The sequence below is a fragment of the Synchiropus splendidus genome, chromosome 1 (assembly GCF_027744825.2).
Source record: "Synchiropus splendidus isolate RoL2022-P1 chromosome 1, RoL_Sspl_1.0, whole genome shotgun sequence".
NCBI classification, from domain to species: domain Eukaryota; kingdom Metazoa; phylum Chordata; class Actinopteri; order Syngnathiformes; family Callionymidae; genus Synchiropus; species Synchiropus splendidus.
In genome coordinates this window covers 21,621,126-21,641,269 of record NC_071334.1, presented here as the reverse complement: position 1 = coordinate 21,641,269, position 20,144 = coordinate 21,621,126, and the positions used below count along the sequence as shown (strand labels likewise).

The window sequence follows — 20,144 nt, the reverse complement described above, 5'->3', positions numbered from 1 at the left end:
CAGAACAGGGTAACTGAATTTGCATGAAAAGAGTAAATGAAGTACACTTTATTTGGTTAACGCTTCATCAGACAGGTGTAATCTCCATTACAGTAAATGGTATAAGAATGCCAAATTAGGTGGGAAAATAATGTATATAAGAAAACGGGAACTCAAAATAAATATACTCAGGTAATAACAGATAGCATGAACTATTTTCTGTGCGGTCTCACCATCTGTAAGGGCACTGCTCTTTATGTTTATACCAATGTGACTTGCAACTCAAATTCAATAGAAAATGTTCTGTTCCAGAACCAGGAGGTGCTGATCTTCATCGCTGCTATATTAAACACACAGAAAGAGATAATGGTGAAATCTTCAGTGAATCACCGGACTCGCCTTTGTGAGTAGACCCAGAGAATCAGAGTCCAAACTCAGGATCAAGTAAATGAAGCAGTGTACATCTTCACTACATCCACTTATTGACCTTTAGCCTGAAAGAGATGTGCACTTGTGACAGTCGTTGGCTCAAGTCCGTGTCAGCACGTCAATAGCTCTGAAACAGCACTAACCGGTGTGGTGAGGAGGACTGGGGCGGCTGCTGACTGCAGCAGCACACACGCCACTCTCAGCAGCACAAACGCTATTCATGATCAACGCTTGTGGTTGAGTGGGTCTATTTCTGCGGCAGCTAGAGTATCTTGTCTGTGGTGATGACCCGGCTTGATGCCACTTAATGGCACATGTATCTTTGATCCATGCAAAATTAAAGGTTGTGACCCACATAATCATAAAGGATTAATCTTGTAATGCATGAGTCACAGTACTGGGTGTATTGTCGGCAAAAACACACAACAGAGATGTAAGTGAAAAATGTGCGTTTTTATTGTATCACTGAAAAAAAAACCCATGATGGCTGGATATGTTTTGTTTAAAAAAAAAACAAAAAAAAAGCGCGAGTGCTGGAGTTAAGTTTTCACAGAGAGCACAGTCCAACAACACCAACAGATCTGTAGTGTTTGTAAACAAGCTCCAGCGTTCAGTTTTTGGTTCATGACATGAAAACAGTCACACACCACTGGAATGAATTAAGAGGTCAAGTTGCAAAACTTTGGATCACGGCAGAAGTCTTGGTGTTTCCGTAACATAATATACTTTTGAACTGAGATTTCAGCTAATAAAAGCCTTCAAGTTGAATGGAGAAAAAGAAAGAAAATTAATCAATTCATCCATAATGTAACTGATTTCATTTCAACATTTTGTTATTATTTTCTGGATTTTGCCTTCTGGGAATATTGAACAAAAACTAACCGGATGCAGAAATGGTTGGTTTCAGGGAAGCACATTCGCCTGCTTTGGATTGGGAAGACACAAGTGCAGATAAATGACGCTATTCAAGAGATGAAGCCAAAGAGCACTTCTCTGCTTTCCTCTTTCCTCACATTAGAAAACCACATAAATAGCCACAGCCAGATTCCATTCATGATGATACTGTCAAGTTCATGTGACGAATCTCTGTTCAGCATGGGACTTTTTGTCTTTTTACATCCAATCCTTATTTACAAACACAAGTCAAAGGCAAACATGTAAAAAAGATGCAGGTCTGCTGTGGATTGCTCATGTGATGCTCGCCACCACTGAAGGCAAGTGTGGTTTCTTCAGAATGTCATAGTTCGCCTGGTCCCTGATACAAATGTCTCACAACATCAGCGGCGGGTCGCGTCACCTGTGCACGTGGTGTCTGGAGCTCAGCGACGGCTTCTCTCTGTTGGCCACTTTCTTACAGTCTCTTCTTTGAACGTTGGGTTTCGGCAGCCCAACTGGTCGCCTGTGTCTCCCCCTGGCTTCTGGTTCTGAGTCACTGAGCTCCAGGTCTGGACAGTAACCATCGCTATCGTGGTAGGAGCGGGCACTTTTCACTACATGTTCAGGTTTAACCCAGAGAGCGTCCTTGGTGGAAGCCTTGTGGGAGTGCTTTTCAGAGGACCGCAGGTCCTCCGTGGTCCGTACCAAGTTGATAGTGGCCTCTTTAAAAGACCTGCCAAAGTGTTCCATGGCTGACTTGCGAAAGTTGTTGCTGTTCAAACTTTCATTTAGAGCATCTTGGTCACTCGGCGTTTGGCAGGAACTGTGTTTCTGAGCGACCACCTTCTCTGAGAGACCGTTGGATTTGGTGACACAGCCCTGCCCTGGCTCAGCTTTGCCTTTGCTCTTGGAAGACTGCCCGTGAAGGGCGGCATGCAGCACTAATGGTTTACCAGTGGGCTTCAGCCGGTTATTCCTGTGACTGGACGCAGACAGCTGACCATTGGAGCCCCCCTCTCTTCGACCATGTCCATGTAAATGGGGCTTCCCCTGACCCAGACCTTCACCACAGTTTTCTGTGACGTTGCCACTGTTGTCCAGGCTCAGTGGTCCATTCCCGGACTTGGAACTGTGGTTCCCATTGCCATGACTTGATTTTTTAGGCATCTTGAGCTTCAGTGTAATCCTTGGAGGTGGATGGAACAGGAGGCTCTCCACAGGAAATGAAGCTGGCAGACCTTCAGACAGACGACGAGTTAACACACACAGCAAAGTGCAGCATCAATATGAAGCGAAGCATGTTTGCTTACCAGCAATCAGCTCCTGGTTTAAAAGCTTCAAGTGAAGGTTGAACATCTGCTCCTGAGCTTTACTCTGCAGCAGCTTCAGCTTCTCTCGTCGACTCACCATGTAACATAGGTTCCTCACCTGGAACAAAACATCCATGACATTTAGGCAAAACCTGTTGACTCTCACTCAGACTGAAGATCAAAATTCAATCTTTGCTCTTACGGACTTCCAGAATCTGTATCGGAGGCTCATGTTTCATGTTTACTTTTGCCTGTGAAACGCCACATTCTGCTACAGCCATGGCGGAGGTCTGTCATCAGTTAATATCTGAGTTGACGACAACTCGTAGTGTTAAGAAGTGACAGAGAAATAAGGAGGTCAAGCCAAGTGTTTGGGCTCAAGAGCCTATTTTGCGCAGAACGCCGCCTTCTGGGGAAAAAAAGGGCATCACGTGACGGGCAGAGGTGCGATGCTGCAGCAGTAGTGTGAAAAGCCCATAATTTTCTCGTAATCTTCATGTTTTCAGTGGAATCTCAGGAACAAAATGCTGCCTCACAGCAACCTCAAAAAGCGGCATCAGCAATTTAAGTACTACAAGTAACAGCCGCAGTACAGAAGTACAGTGGAACCTCGGTTTTCGAACGTCCCAGACTTCGAACAAATCGGAGTTCGAATGAAAATGTAGAGATTTTTGAGAACGAAAATCCAGAACTTGAACGCCCCCGAAAAAACGCGGGAAAAAACATAACGTGCACGGACCGATCAGCTGACCCATGACGCGCTTTGTCATTGTGTATAACGCAGCCTCTGTATGCAGACTTGCTACATTTACTGACTGTTTTTTCTTCATATTGAGGTGTAAGAGGGTCACAGGGGAGGTGCTCGCTCTCCACACCTCCGAGGCTGAAGCGTAACACTCCAGGGTTTGATGTCCTGTTGTGGGCTGGAGCTGGGACAGGGATGAGGCGAGTCTGGGACAGAGTGTTACTTGGTTTATGACTTTGTCACAGCCAAACTGCACAGACGCACACATTCAGAGCTGGACACGCACCGGGCACCTCTTCACTTCTGGAGAGACGTCACTCACTCGGCAACCCCTCCCACATGCAGCGGCCACACACATAGAGGAACAGCGCACCTGCAGCAGACACTCTACATTCACTCCTACAAAAGCCTATTTTAAGGCTTGGAACGCATTATTTCTTTTTCCATTCATTGTAATGGGAAAAATCAATTCAGATTTCAAACAAATCACTTCTCGAACGGCCGCCTGGAAAGGATTGTGGTCGAGAACTGAGGTACCACTGTAGCTGTATAAGACAGGAAAGGTGTGTAGACTGTATCAGTACTGGTAGGAGCCAGACATGTGCCAGTCAGCTAGGACACTGTCAACACTAAAGTAGTAACTGCTTCTAGAGAGAATGACATGCACCTTGAGAATGTGGCAACATTCTCTTATATTGTATGAAGCCAAAATCATCATTCAGGCTGCTCTGCACGTTGTTTGGCGATGTTACTTTTCTTGCTCAATTTTTGCTGAATACATACTAAATGCTTGATGTATTCCCATTTTTTCAAGACTTTTTAATGCATTTTAAGGCCTTAATTTTGGATTCATGAATTGAATGCCTTTCAAGACTATTTTAAGGATCCAAAGGAACCCTGTTATTTTAATCATCATTTATATCATAAATGTATTATATCCATTATTACATTTTCATTAACATTATTTTCTGTGAAGAGGCACAAGCGCTAAATGTCTATCCCCTAAATATTATTACCACCAGTATATGTTTTTTTTCCTAAACAAATTTACATTATGTAAAAAAATAAAAAGGGAACCGTTTGAAAACATTGAACAAAAGCCACAACCTTCCGTAACACAGGAAGTGTGGTCATGCAGTGCAGTCAAGTTACAATGAAGCCGGCAAAAGTGACATGGACAGATGCGGTAGTTTGCAATGGAAAAATAAAAAGCTGCCACAGTCTGAATAACAGTATAACCATAGCAGTATGTGCAGGACAGTTCGTAGTTCAACAGGCTAGCTGTGTGGGCATCATTATAATTTATCCTGTGTCTAAGTTAGCCAGGGTCATTCTACAGCTGCAGACATACCAGTAGAGTAGAGGTAGAAGCATTACTATTAGTAATAATATTGCTTCAATGAGTAGAACATGAGGTTGGGACAGTCAGAAAAGTCTCAGAAGAAGACGGTAGAAGTAGACCAAATATTTGGACCAGAAATGCCATAGCTAAAGCAAAATCAATCATAAATACAGAGCTTTGTTAGTACAGTGGTGGAAGATGTGCCGGGTTAGAGGACGGATGAGGTGGTACAAGAAGAAGCACAGTCTGATGTTCAAGAGCTGGTTGCAAGGATAGGTATTTTGAGATGATACTCAAAGGCACCTCGCTTTTAGGGAAAATATCGCCATCTACTGGTTTTGAGCAGAGATGCAAGCAGCACAGAGCTCTAATCCAAGATTTTGAAAACGTGACCAGTGTTGGTGATTTCAAACGACCTTTGTCTCATGAGTGAGTGAAGAGGATTTAAGCCACATCATTCCCGTTCTGATGGATTACTGCCATTTGAAATCCAACGGTGAACATGCAGTGAGCACAAAGAAAGAACTCACCCTCTCCAGATCCTGCCGCAGGTGCATGAACATCCTCATGCGTGTGTGGATGCTGTGCTCCTGAGGCTGCAGCATCAGATTCTCCTCCTCTGCTTTGGGAGGCAGCAGCGCCTTGTTAAAGTTACTTTTCCTCTTCAGCTTCCAGTACTGATAGATGAAGTCCACCAGGTGTTGGGAGAGCCCCAGCGAGCGGCCCAGCTCCTCCGGCTGGATCAGAGTGTAGAACTCCTCCTCCAGCTCCTGAAGTCTCTGAGCCCGCAGACCCACCTTGCCAATCTCCACGGGAGGTTTGGGGCGTGCTGGACTCAGGCCGGCCTCAGTAGCTTTTAACTGGCTGTGCTTGAGGCAAAAAGACTTAAACTTGACTTCATCCCCTTCATCGAGGATGGTCTTCATCTCTAAGCTGTGCTCAAAGGCACAGGTCACATGGAAGGGAATGGTGCAGTTCTTCACTGAGCACTGAGGGAAGAGAGAGGGAAGCTGGTTTAGCACAGACAAGTAACTAACATAAATACGTACTAACATGATTATCTAATAATACAGCGTGAATTTTGAACGATGAGTCCCAGTTTGAAGTAAGTATCAACTCATTTACCGCAGGCGTTATTAAACTACAAAGATGGTTTGAGATGGTCAGCCATTTCTGATTAGAAGATCTGTGTGTCTTAGGGTGCTTTCACACCGCGGGTTCTGTCTCGAGACAATGCTCTTTCAGCTCAGAAGTCTGAGATGTGAACACAAGCAAGTCAGGTTTTGGCAGCGCACTTTATCTCAGGAAACTCCCCATGGGGGGTGATCTTCTCGCCCTAGGCGACTCGGTACTAGATGCCGGAAACTATGCGTACAGCGCGACTCCACACAAACAGGATAAATGCCGGGCAGTAAAGGGTCTCACTGTTGTCTGGGAGGACAACATGGTTCCAAAACATCTTCTCAAACTACCAGAAGACTGAGGTGTGCAGCCGGGAGCTGCAGGAAAATAGAGCTCGGGAACAGACAGATTTGCACAAATGAATAATGCTGTGCTCTACAGTAACTGTTTTCACTGCTGATTGTTTTCACTGCTGAGGAGAGATGCTGATTTTTCCCAAGTTACTGAAGATCACCAGACTTTTATTGATCATTTCTGACGGCTGGATCTGGACTTTACTAAAATCTTCTCGATCCTCAGTAATCTCTCTCACTGTGTTCAACGTGTTGTGAGAGCAGAGTGGATCAATCAAGACGCTCCGTATTAGGTAGCTTGTTTTGTTTCCGCTATTTCCATGTAAAATAAACATGAAAAGAAACGCCACATTCTGTTACAGACGATTTGTACTAAGAACTGACAGAGAAATAAGGAGGTCAAGCTGATGGTTGTAAATAGTTTGTCGCGTGGCTCGTGGCGACTTCCTTAAGACGTACTTCGTGGTTCACAAACCGGCTATTTTGCACAGTTCTGCCAGTTGAGCAGGAAAAAAAGGACATCGCCTGAGGCGAAGAGAACCTGCAGTGTGAAAAGCCCCTTAGTATTAAAAAACAAGTAAAAATATCAACTCATCTAAGTCATGCTTTATTTAGTTATTTGAAATAATATGACTTCAAAACATTCAATAAGATAAAACAATGTCAACAATCACTGTTGCTAAATTACTATTACTAAAGAGGCTTAATTGATTTGGACACTTCCTACAGATACACGAAGATCAATGCTACAGTGCTTTCTGCACAATAAAAATCCGTCAAGCTCACACACAGACAGGGGCACCGACTGCATGGCCTCCTTTATGGCAGCAATTAACACATAAAAGAGGAAATTAAGCTGTAACAACCAGGAGGCACCATCAAATCTGGGGAACTCACTGGTTGCCCAGCAACAACCCCAACACGACCCCCACCTTTCCCAGCTCTCTCTCTCTATTGTTGATTCTAGTCCTGAAAAGGGGGTTGTTGGGGTGGAGGGGGACAAAAGAGAACCCCACAGCAGGCATCCTGCACGACACTGCAGCAATTTAAGCAATAAATTCCAGCACGACTCTCACTGAAACATCTTCCAAGGCTTTAGCACATATCTATCTACACAGCTTAAACTAAAGGGGGAGACACGTTTACATAGAAACCAGAAACAGCCTGGTTTAATCAACCTCCACGCACCTGGATACAAGCCCCAGTCTTCATTTTACACAGGCTGCAAATGAGAGACCAGCGACTGGGGGGGATGTGGGAGACCTTGGTGATGGGTTCCATCCTCTCTGGACAAGCGATACTAACCTGCATTAGAGATGACATTCATTTAAAATACTGTCTCCCATCAGCTTTCGAAAAACACGTAGTATAATAATATAGGACACAAGTCATTTTAATATCTAAATAGAACACAGACACAGAAACCTGACTAGTTACCTCAGGTATCCAGAGGGCGCAGCTGACATGAGCCCACTGCGTGCCTGTCCGTGTGGCCTTCATGGCACCACCCTTCTTGGGGCACAGAAGGCACTGAGGGTCGATGCCGAGTACACATGTCCGACACAGCCAGTTCCCAACAGGCACTTTGACGATGCCATAGCAGGCCTGGGGAGAAAAACAAGTTCCTGGCTAAAAAAAGGACTGGACGAAGACACATGATCTGATGTTTAAAATGTAGTCTTACAAATAAGTTACACACAAAAGGCATTCAGTGAAAACTGCTTGAATGCAATAGATTCATAAAGGTGAAAACGCATAAGCAACTCATATCATGTTGCTTGCCACCGAGAGGTAACTGTGCACCAGTTGTGCCAACTCTGCTGTGTGCATTTTGTGGCTACGTGAAATTAAAAGTTTTGTGTAACAGCACAAATGAGGGTTTTGTACCTGGTGCACACAGATGTTGCACTTGTCACAGAACACCATGTCGTTTCCCTCTTCGCTGTCCGGGGAGCGGCACACGTCGCATATCACGTCTTCGTCATACTCAATCCCCAGACCCTCCACTGTCTCGATGGCATGCTTCATGTTGTCATGGCACTGGCTCTCCAGAGCCTCCATGGCTCGCTCCATCGTCAGCTCGTCCACAGACAGTTCCCCTGGAGGACAGATGAGCAGAACACTGTCAGACACTTTAACAAGAAACATTTAGTCAACCGAAGTCCAATAGATAATAGGTTGACATAAAGACAGAGACAAAGTTGACATCAGCTCAGGATGTAATTCAGGATTCTCCTCAGGACTCGCGGCAGAGATGTGTTGGATTTAGATGATGAGAAGTACAAAGTGCATTTTACACTCTTCACTGACCTCCTCAAGATCCTACTCTATAATGTGGGGTCCTACTTGACTGATGGGTGAGGGAGCACTGACATTGGAGTCATATTTCACTACATTTTGACAAATAAAGCAGAGAAATCCCAGCGTAGTTGGACCCTATGATGCAAAAATCGCTGGGGAGCCCTGTATGTAATATGTAAAAGTCCCACAACCACAAGACCCCAGGCCTTCCTGTAGTCTAGACAATGCACCAGTTGCAAACATTTCAGATAGTTCTTAGTAGAAGTGGATGCGGCAAAATAGCAAACTTGTTTCGATGTGCTGTTGCACTCGAATTCATGAACGAGCTCCATGTCATGACATGGTAGATGTCTTTGTTTATATCTAGTTGGACACGTACAACCTGCTCTGCACTGCTGGATATGTTAGACAGGGCTTGAACTGAAAACTCTTCTCACCCATTAAACCCAGTTCCTTGTTGAGTGCTTGGAGCCAGTAGATGTCCATGTCATCCAGGTCATAGCGACACATCACCTCTGCCAACTCTTTGATGTTGACATGGCTTGGTTCTGTGGAGTCCATGCTGGAGCACTGGATGTATTTCTTCTGTTGGCTGTATAGTGCTTCTTCGGACTTCTCCACCATAATTCTGGCAAGTAAAGGAGAATGAGCCAGAATTCTGATTATCCCAGCTTAACTAGAATGTTTACCTGACAGATGGTTCTGGGATAGTGTCTGGACTGGCCAACACCTGGACTCCCTTTTCCCACTCCTCCTTCCAGGTGTCTGCCAGTAGGTAGTAGTCCTCTGGGGGTACATGGTGAGAGTCTGGAAGCTTCATGGCACTTATCAGGTCTTTTCTGAACACCTAAAGGACAATGTGAGTCAGACAGTGCTCTTGAAGCTTCATCGATGACACAAGAGTGCACTCACCTCTGCCGGTTTCTTCTGGCTGGAGGCGGGGGTTCCCAGTTTGCTGCCATATCTTTTGGAGGAACAGAAGGATGTGGAGGGACCTGGGGATGAGCACAAGCTAAGGCCGAGCAATTTGAGGCATGACGAAAGGTATACAAAAAATATAAATATACAACCATCACTAGAGGCTTCATAACATTACATTTCTTTTTTGGGGAGTAGGAAGGACTCAGAATCTCTGGCAGGATACTAAGGATGCAGCAAGTGGTTGAATAGTTGCAAGAAATGGGTAAAACATTGTACAAATTTGTTGTCTAACCAGCCCATTGGGTGTCTCTGGTAGGTGACTCACTCTCATTGTCAGAACTGTCACTGCTACTGGAGGACTTGAGTCTTTTCATCCTGTAACATCCTGCAGGTGAAACAAATGTTAGTGATATAGCACGAAGAAACGGAAATTAAACAAATGTTCACTTACCATAAATTTCAAGTTGAAGAGCATGCTAGTAGTTTCCTCTGATTAATTATCGACTTCTCTATTGCATCTATAAATTTGAAGAAAAAAACAACAACTTGGGATCAGATGATGAAGAGTCACCTGAGTTCTATCCAACTGACTTACAAGGTCAGATGATAACTTTTTTTTTTTTTTTCACTGGATCTCACATAAAAACTGACAACCTCTACTCTAAATGGAGAACATTGTTTCGACATACAGGACATGCCTCACATTCCCCCATGAGTAATATGAAGGTGTGGACCATTCACGGTTTCTCACACCATAAATTACAGACGAAACAAGCTCATAACTATTCTATTACAAACTGATTAGCAATATCACTGGATAATAAGGAAAAATCTTGTCACTTCATCCAGACCTGCATCTGTCAGCTTTTTCATTTATCATTTACAAAAAACAGAGAACAGCTGTGCAAGCATGCACAATGTCCAGACATCTGGATCCAAGGAAGTGCTTCCATCTGGAAATTCTCCAAACTCTGTGAACCCACATCAATTGGCCCTGTGTGCTAGACTTTAAGACAACATATTTGAAATGTTAAGAGGGCTGAAACTAAACTATGTAACATAAAAAATAATGCCAAAATACTGTTGTGTATTACTTGCAGTATGACATGAACAAAATGCACAAAAAGTCTGGTCCAGAAGAAAACTCAGGTGTCTTAAAAAGTTTTTGAACACAGACAAAGTCTTTTTAAAAATTATTTTACTACTCGCATGTCCATCTTTAAAGGTCCACTGTGTAACATTTTCAGTTGTTCAAAACCAAAATCCGAATAACCATTAACAAACACAATCCCATTTTATCACCACCACCACCACTATTACAAATCACACACACTATAAACAAATGAGATGATCCATTTGCCGTTGACTTGGCAACGCAAGTGACAGCACTATGATTTTTATTGTGACCCTATTCAAACTTTCTAGTCCAAAATGCTGTGAGTACACCAACACGTGTTTGTTGGTGATAGCGTTGATGATGTTTGGGTGTCTTGCGGTTGCTACTCTGCCTTGTTAGTTCCCAGACCCAGAGTCCTTGGATCTTCCTCCACGTTTGAAACGAGAACGAATGAAAAGCAATGGTTTTTCAAAACAGATGTGGGAACAAGTTTGGCAGTTAATAACACAGCGTGTTTGCACCATAACAAAGTTTCACAGACGACCTTCAACAAACAAACAGCACAAGGCAGCCGGACGACGGTGTGGCAGACACACATGGCAGTTGGTTAATTAGCCCACCATGCATTGCAGTTTTCCCCACTCTGGGACATCACCCTTTCGAGTCATATTGCTGCCTGGGTATATTTATGTGGAAAAGTGAAGATTACAGTGGTTGTGATATGTATTTTCAACTGCGTGGCGCAAGAGAGTTGATATCAATACATGGTGTCAACACTAGATGGGAGAAATTCTTATGCAGTGGACCTTTAAAGTCTATTTCTGTGGATCTCTTCTTTGGAACTAGAGGCATTAACATTCAAATCCATGGAAATAAATGCACCACGATTTCAAACATTTAGATCATATACTTTTTGCTTATGTTTTTTAATAATATACAAATGAAATCCAGTGCTCGACTAGACTTGAAATAGACGGGCTTGTCGAAAAGCTGATGAACGCAACAGAAAAAATCTGACTTTTGCCATAACCATGTGTTCCTTGTAGCAGCTGTCCTCGCTCTATCAATGTTTCCCTAAATTCATGTCATATTGCAACTCTTCTTAGTCAGTATTCAGTTCAATATGCAACAAAAACAGCGTTGTAAGTTAAATTACAGTTGAAAATTAGTGTATAATAAGCAGTGATGCTTGTAATGTGTTACACATATACAACCGCTTACATGTGAGTGGGATTGAAAGTTACTTATCACGGTGCTTTACTGTCTTTAACATTTTCCCTTTATCAATTTATCATAAATGATTTGCTCTCATCTACTGTGTCTGAGGGAATGACATCACATAAAGGACAAGTCACATGTTCCGTGTAGCTATAAAGGTCAAATCAAAGTGGTCAAAGACAGACACCTTGGACGCCAGAGCATTCAGACGTGTTGTGTTTGTGTTTTCATATTTATGTTGAGGCAGAGGGGATGTTGTTGGCGGCTGCTGAATGGAACTAACAATATAACTTGTCTAGCTCAGTTACTTTAGAAAATCCAGAAATACGTGAGGTAACCTTTACTTTTTAAGGGAATCAGTTATCAATTCTTCAAAGTAATGTGTCAACACAGACGACAAGTAAAAGCATGCATAGAAGAACAAACACCTCATCGTATGTAATATGTTTTGATTGTTCATGACTTTATCATAGAATGTTTGAGGGTTCCTGATCTCATCTCAGTGCACGCGCTCATGTAAGTACAGGCCTACTGTATAATCATCTCCCCATCCGGCTATTTTTTTCCTGAAGCGTTTCCAGAAGGGTTTTTGTCATCAGCTTGTTGGAAAACTGGTGGGAGGTCAATCAAAACTATGAGGGCTATAGTTTCAATCCATGCCAACAATACAGTTTAGAAGCTCCCCTGACTGGAAGCTCTCGAAATGACCTAAGCACATATTACATGAGTGACTCTATAAATGGCACCACGTTGATGACGTGACACTGGCTAAATACAAAACGACATGCTGACATTACATTGATCTCGATGACACCAATGACGGAGCGTGGCCATGGACGGCAGGTTTTCAAGTTTCGTAACTTAAAAACCACGTTAGTTAAATGTAGTGTCACACCATCCTTGGCGCCAAGCCTGCAGGAAAATCAAACATGGGCGCCACTAGCATGCAGCGATGTCACTTCCCTCCGACACCATTCACACTGCATACACCTCCACACGGCTGGTTCACAAAAGATATGAAGTAAAAGACTCGCACGTGGTGCCCCGCGCAGATAGTCGCACATAGACAGGAAAGAGCGAGAGAGAGTCTGGATATAGGCTCAGGCCCTGTGGCCTGGAGGAACATATCCAGGGGAAATCCTGGCACATTGAGCAGCATATTGTTCACTCCCACCATCTTACCTCCACTGCACGCGTTTCTCCCGCTGTATTCCAACTGTGGCTGAGTCCGCTCACCACCTCCGTCTATCAGCGATGTCAGCAAAGCTTGTATTTGGCTATAATTGTGTAATAAATGTGAGGATTTGTTAGCCCGCCACTGTGGGAACCTCCAGATAGACGCCTGCCCACCACCGCACAACAGCTCTATTGTAAGAGGGGTCCTGCCAGGTCCTAAACTCCGCCCGGTTCAAAGCAACAGCAACCTCGAGAGTGGAGTAAAAGCTAGATCAGTGCGTTATTTACATTTACATTTTGGATAAACCACCAGTAGAAATTGTAAGGAGAGTCGCGACTGTTTTAAGTCTTGATTTTAAGACATAATTGCCCATACCAATTTTCAGCTCTTGCTTGCCCCAAAGTGAACGCAAAACAAACGTCCTGTCTGCGTTGCTAACTATCAATGATAAAACCAATAAATATAAATAAGTTAATGCCACAGTGAGCGTGTTTGGAATTTGTTATGATCAAATCACTGCAGAATGGCTTGGGTATTTTTTAAAGACATACTTAACAATGCATTCCTAGGCATATTTACAAAGAACATTGCAAAAGGTTTGTTTAAAAAAAAATAAAGCAAATTGAATTTATTTCGGATTAAAACTTTGACCTACTCCTTACAAATCATAGCTTCCATCTAGTAATACTCTTACCACAGGCTTATATAGAATTCAAATATGAAAAACTAAATTACTTGTCAGAGACAGAATCCTCAGTTATTATACAAAAACAGGTTCCTCAAGGATTCAATTGTGAATGTCACCATTCCTACATATTTAATAAGAAAACGGCAATGTGACTGCCATTGTATAAAAGCTTTTCATATGGCATATAAAAGCCACAAATAGATGGGTTTTGAAGTTAGCTGAAATTAGATTTCTTTACAAGTTATTGAAAATAGTGTTATTTTTGAAGGCAAAAAAGAAGCAAACACACATCTAAAGTTTCACTAAAAACTCTTTTATCACACTTTAGTTCATTCTATACAAAAAACATGAAGTCAAACACAAAATACAAAATTGATTTGTCACAATAATCACCTACAAAAAAAAGCCAGCAACATGAAGACTCTCGCTTTGTCTCGAAAGAACTTTGGCCTAAAAGATTATAAAATGGAAATGGTAACTAAGCAGCATGTTACGAAGGTGCACAACTAAATAAAATAGTGATTCTAAACCACATTTACATTTGACTCAGATTGAGATTATATAAAACTTTTCCCTCAGGCATTCTTGTGCTTTTTACACTGCAGACTGGTCAGCAAAGAAACACAAAGCCATACGTAAAAATAAATTCAATTGACAGTAAATGCCACGTCCATAGTTCCAAAAATACATTCAAAGAAACATAAATATTCACAGCACTTTTTAAAGTAGATGAAGAATGTTGTAAAACTGCCAGCAATCGTTCACTGATATTTTTTTATTGTAACAGCAAATTTATTCCAGGTACTTCATTCACTTTTTGAGAGCCAAATGTTCACTTGCAACTCAATTTGGATGGTGAGGTTGTAAAAACCTGAGTGAAAGTCCATCACTGATTCACAAGCCCATCTGCATGTCTGCAAAGTTGAAGAAGTTGTCAACGTCTCGAGACGATGTGTTTTTGTTGTCCGACACGAAGACCTAAGGGGACAAACATTTTTCGGTCAGATAATTATGAACAGTTTGTTAAATGAGAATGTGACAATGATCGATGCAACAGTTACCTTCGTCCCGCTGAACACTTCATTTGATATGACCTTGCATGCCTCTACGACTCCATCACCGTTCAGCTCCAGCGCAATGACGGGACCTACAGACACAGCAGAGAAGAGCATTTGGCATTTTAATGGTGAAACTCCAGTCAAAAAAAAATCTTAGACACAGTATCAGGAGGTCTGAAAGAATATACATTTATTAAAAGGCATGTAACAGTTAATGAAAGGCACATAGTTTAGAGGACAAAACATGCTCAAAAAGCAAAATCCACTGCAGCAGGGAAACTATCTACACTTAGTGTCCAAAATGAGTGCTCCGTCACAGTCACAATAAAGCCTCAGTCACACCAATCACCTAAAAAGAAAGGAAATGGTTTGCGACCACATAGCAACTGAAGACAAACTGAAGCGCCAGCAAGTTAGAAATCTGACACATTCTTGGTTAGTTGTCCATCAGAGAGAATTTGATGGTTGTCAAACAACATAAATGAGTCATTATGTATCCATAATCAGATATTATGTATACATTATCAAACACTAACAACATTACATAACTTGATATTTGATCCACAAACTGTCCAGCAAGACAGCCTGTTGTAGTCGATCAGGGGTGTCCAAACGTTTATTAGTGAGGACCAAATGCAGAAAAATAAAAATAAACAGGGCCACACGCTAGAATACAAGTGTGTATTTACAGCAATACTATGAAGAACATTGCACTCAGTGGGAACAGTGAGAAGGGCGGCTGACAGGTTAGGAGAAAATTTGTTGGTTAAGACACGAAGGACTTCAGTCATTCTGGTTCTCACCTTTCTCAAGAAGGGATGCCTGTCAGGCACAGCGCAGAGACTCATCTCCACTGTTTTGCCTCAACAAAATCAAACGAACATCCGGGCATCAGTCGCGAACCTTCAGAACGGTTCAGCAGTCCCAGACATGATGACTGGGTTGACAAATCTTCAACCAGTCAGCTCTGAATTATGTGTGAATTCTAAGTTCGTCTTGGTTTTTGTTTGAGAACACAAGTGAAATCTCACTGAGCTCTACTACATGGCAGCCCATGTACCAATACCAAATGAATGCCTTAGTCCGGCAAAGATGTCTGTGGTGAATACATAACCAACCTGACACCATAGTTGGCCCGCGGGCCGTAATTTGGACACCCGTGCACTAGGTCACCCAGAGTGGTGATGAGAACTGTACCTTTGCTGATCCACTCCACAAGGTCGTCTGCATTGTTCTGGAACACTCTCTTCACATCCTCTGGCCGCATAGAGACTTCCTTGGTCTGGATCAGTACAAATCCTTTACCAGTTGCCTGTATAAAAAGTAAAGACGTCTTGTGAGAGCAAGCACGACTCATGAGCAGGCAGCCCAGGAATTCCACATTCACGCACTGTTTATGATCTTGCCTCCTCTCATGCCTGAGTCACGGTGTAATGAGTATTTTGGCAACAGCAGACAGCAAGTGGAATGTTTCAACAGTAGATATGTCATTCTTGATTCACACAAGCACTGACTGGTGCAAACAATTGGAGATAACAAATGAGCGATGGGTGAGGCTGTAACACATTCAACACCTGCTCTCTCCATGATGTAATTTCCTGACCTGAAATGAACACTACATTTGCAGTCACAGCACAAATCAACTTGCGGAGACTACATATCCAAAATGGCAATTGTTTAATAAATGCAATTCTTATTGCATTCAGTTCTTTTAACGTGCATATCATAATCTGCATTTCATTTTCAAAATATAAGTATCCAGCTTCATATATTTGAGATCTTTGTATGTATCTACATTGTACAAAGTAGTAACAATTAAAAAAATACAGAAAAAACACTGTTATTTAATTGCGAGCATTAAAAAAATAAATTAAAGCATAATCAGTGTAAAATAATGTACTGTCATATAATCCATACTCAAACCAGCAGATCTGTATTCAGGCACGAACACTCACCTCATCGATCAGTTTGCGGGCGTTGGCAGTGGTGTATTCACCAGCAAAGAAAACAAACAGACATGACTCGTCACTATCCTTACGCCTCCCTCCTTTCGTCAAAGGCACGATGCTTCGAGTCGGGTCAGTTAAGATCCGAACTGACTTGAACTCAGACTCTGCGTCTGGAGTTGGTACGTAATCCGGCACGGCAGCACTTTCAGATAACAGGCTCCAGTTGCTCTCCCCAGACACTGGTGTGAAGTCGTGTATGTTGCTCCAGTTATTGTTGAATATGCTCAGCCCAGCATCTTTGAAGTGGAAGGCCAGCTCAGGATAGTAGTACTGAAAGCAGCCAAATCTCATCCCCGTGGATGACTCGATGATGGGCTGCGTTGCACAGCACAAGAACACATCCATCTTTTTACAGTCTCGTGTGCGGAACTGCTGACAGGCCACCACACACTTGATGTCCTTGCAGTCCCTGAAAAACACGCTGCCTTTGACAGGTCCCAGAACAATGCGACAGTTGACACAGTCGTCGATGGTGATGGTGGCAGAGTGGTCAAACACATAGATGTTGCAATTCTCGCACTCCTGAATGACAAACTGTTGGCCATTTAGTTTTCCAGGAAGACGACCCACATTGGCGTCTTTGAGGCCTGTCAGCATGTAATCTTTAGGATCAACCTGAAGAGAGAAGATAGAGGTGAAAACATTTGTTATAGCATGTGTAAAAATATAGAAAAAATAGTTCTTCGCATGTACATGTTTACAATGTTGAACTCTCGCTGTACGTCATGTTTCACCATCACATCATAAGGGGGCTCCCACCAAAATTTCATCTGCGTGACCACTTCACAATGCTTGAGACGATCTGAACTTCTGGTGAAGTTCACTAATGCTGCCAGTTGTGCAGTTCATAGACACAATCCCACCTACCCTGCTTTGCAGTGGGAATGGAGACTCAAACTCTGTAAGTTAATAACTGCTGAAACAGTACCGCACAATACTAAAGACAAAAAAGGGTTGATCAAGGAGGAGAGAGCAACGTTCCACCAACATCACAGTAATTTCTTTATTTTATTTCACTGTTGAATTGTTGACCGGTTCTGGTATTGGCCACATAAACTTTTTAAAGGACGTGCCTCCGGAGATCTTCAAAGATCCAAAGAGGTATGGAGCCAGAAACCCACCTTATCTGCACAATTTGCAGAAAAGAGCCCCCTATTGTTTCATGCATTCAATTTATCTATGGTTTTATTTTATTTAAAATCACACACCTGAACCTGAAATGAGCAGAATAGGAGCCTTAATTATTTTACCAATTCAAGTACACATAATTATAGAATGGAAACATGGACACGTCAGACGTCTTATTTTAACTGGTTGTTTTCTCATTGAATGTTGCATCATCAGAAATCTGCAGTTTTTCAGTAAGTAAAGGATTCTATCTAAACATGGCCACAATCAACTGAAAATTAACAAAAAAAATTCTCACATTTTCTTGGCAAAGTAGTGAATAGTGACCTACTCCTTGGTGCACCACAGTGACAGTTAAAGAATACAGAATCAAATGCAAATCTTACTTGAATAAACAAACTGTAAAGGGCATTAACAGCTAAAGCGTGGATTTATTATTTCCTCAAACTTTGAGAGGAAGTGCAAGAGGAGGAGTGGGGCAACAGCAAGTAACTTGGTGGTGCGTACGTGTTGTGAGGGCTGATAAAAAAAAAAGAACAAAAGAAGAAGAATAGAATAAAAAGAATGCAAAAAACAAATGGAAAGGAACGACGCTGTATCACCACTGAATTACAGCAGTAGTGCTGTAATCAGATAACGAGATAAGACTGGTTACATGGACCAGAGGTTGTGACGCCCCCTTAAATGCAACACAGATCTAGACAGGTGACAGATGAGTATTCTGTGGCTTTGGCAACCGGTTTAAGCCGTTGCTGCCAAGTGTCAATTGTTGTTTTCCACATCGCTGACATGTCCCCTTCAACTGATTTCAAGCAGGGACTCAAAGTGGACACCCTCCGGTTCTGCCAAGAGCAAATTTAGTCGATGTGCGGGTGTGTCCGGCTCTCACATAAGGAAATAACGACATCAATTTTGCAGTGTTTGACTATCTCGTTGATGACGGCGATATAATATTTGCAGCACACAGCAACATATTTAATACCAGATAATTCTGTAATCTCATTTACCAGATCAAAAGCTCCGCCAGGTGAGAGATAACGCAACACAATCGTCGTTGCTGACGACACACACACACACACTTCGAATATTGTATTCGAAAACACGTTCCGTTTCAGAGAACATGTTGTTTACCTTCTCCCTCTTATCCCAGCTGTATTGCTTCGGTGCCTCGTCGGTGTTGTTGCCAAGGGGAACCGCGCTACCTGTGGCAGTAGTTTCAACAGTCGTCGTTGTCGGCGTACGTTCCTCTTTCTCTGACTTTCTTTTGGATTTTTTGGAGAAAAAACAACCCATTTCGTCGGTTTTGTTACCAAAATGACGTGCACGACGCTAGCTCCGAGGTATGAGCGGTAGTACCTTCGTGTACATTAGTTGACAAGATTTTTTTAGCTTCCCGTTTCCCCAGCCTCAGGTCTTAGCCAATCAGTGACGTCGAGGAAGACATAACAGCCAATCAACGCAGGGAAGCAATATCACATGGGTTCTCATGATGCATTCACGGATATGTATAAATACCCGATATCTGATGATGAGTGAAGAGAATCTTATAATCCATCAAGCTATATTTTAATAGAATTTTTTCAGTATTAATAAGTACTGATCACAAAACATGTGCTGATTCAATTAATTAAGGTTAAATTCCAGTTCGTTTTTTCTTTATTAATATTTATAATATGTACATATATTCACAATTTTTCATTATTATTTTTATCTCATGTAGAATTTCAATCATCAGTTGATCTCTGACAACTATATGCAATGGTTTTGAGTTGATGAGGAAACAACCGCTTTTAATAAACTACCGTCCATTCCAATATAACTACTCTTGACTCAAGGTTTTTAAAAACCAGTGATGTGTCAACAAGCAACACTGTGACAGACAGAAGATTACCTTGCAACTTAAGCTACCACAGGCCACTCTAATAATAGGTAATCCTGCACCCACCCTCTGCGAGCGATGCAACGGAGCGTTCTGTACATCCTTTTTTGTATCGCCGCTTGCTAAAATAATGTAAATGAAAATGTACAAGTACTTTGTGAATTGGCTGGGGGTTTTTCTCTACTCATCGCATACTCTGCTGTGGATGCGTGTCAGTTCATCCTCCACTGCTAATTATGGGCTTTAAATCTGACCAATTCTCCTCAGCCTTCAGGTCTCCTCCCACAGCTCATGTAGCCGTGGGCCTTACACCCATACATGCATTTGACCACACCACACAAAATCATTGTGGTCAGTCTTAGTGTAGCTGAACTCCGTAAGAGTGCCCTGACAGTAAAATCGTAGGGTTCTCAAATTCACAGTTACACATACATGTATTTTGTGACGGCCAGTATTGGTCCAACATGCATGTAAAACTGAAATCATAAAGAG

At 42.4% G+C, this 20,144-nt stretch overlaps 2 protein-coding genes across 2 annotated transcripts; both read right to left on the bottom strand.

Moving 5' to 3' along the window:
• Positions 1-842: 842 nt before the first annotated feature.
• jade3 (jade family PHD finger 3) lies at positions 843-13,063 on the bottom strand. Its single transcript, XM_053853650.1, has 12 exons — positions 12,896-13,063; positions 9,830-9,896; positions 9,704-9,763; positions 9,370-9,452; positions 9,147-9,304; positions 8,895-9,085; positions 8,044-8,255; positions 7,594-7,761; positions 7,345-7,461; positions 5,212-5,670; positions 2,595-2,712; positions 843-2,522 (listed from the first exon to the last, which is right to left on the bottom strand). Exons 3-12 carry the CDS (start codon positions 9,750-9,752, stop codon positions 1,702-1,704), a joined length of 2,376 nt encoding a protein of 791 aa, XP_053709625.1. The 5' UTR covers positions 9,753-9,763; positions 9,830-9,896; positions 12,896-13,063; the 3' UTR covers positions 843-1,701.
• Positions 13,064-13,886: 823 nt separating this feature from the next.
• On the bottom strand, positions 13,887-19,199 carry rp2 (RP2 activator of ARL3 GTPase). Its single transcript, XM_053878761.1, has 5 exons — positions 18,905-19,199; positions 16,592-17,260; positions 15,834-15,948; positions 14,640-14,725; positions 13,887-14,556 (listed from the first exon to the last, which is right to left on the bottom strand). The coding sequence occupies exons 1-5, from the start codon at positions 19,064-19,066 to the stop codon at positions 14,473-14,475; spliced, it is 1,116 nt and encodes a 371-aa protein (XP_053734736.1). The 5' UTR covers positions 19,067-19,199; the 3' UTR covers positions 13,887-14,472.
• Between the last annotated feature and the right edge of the window lie 945 nt (positions 19,200-20,144).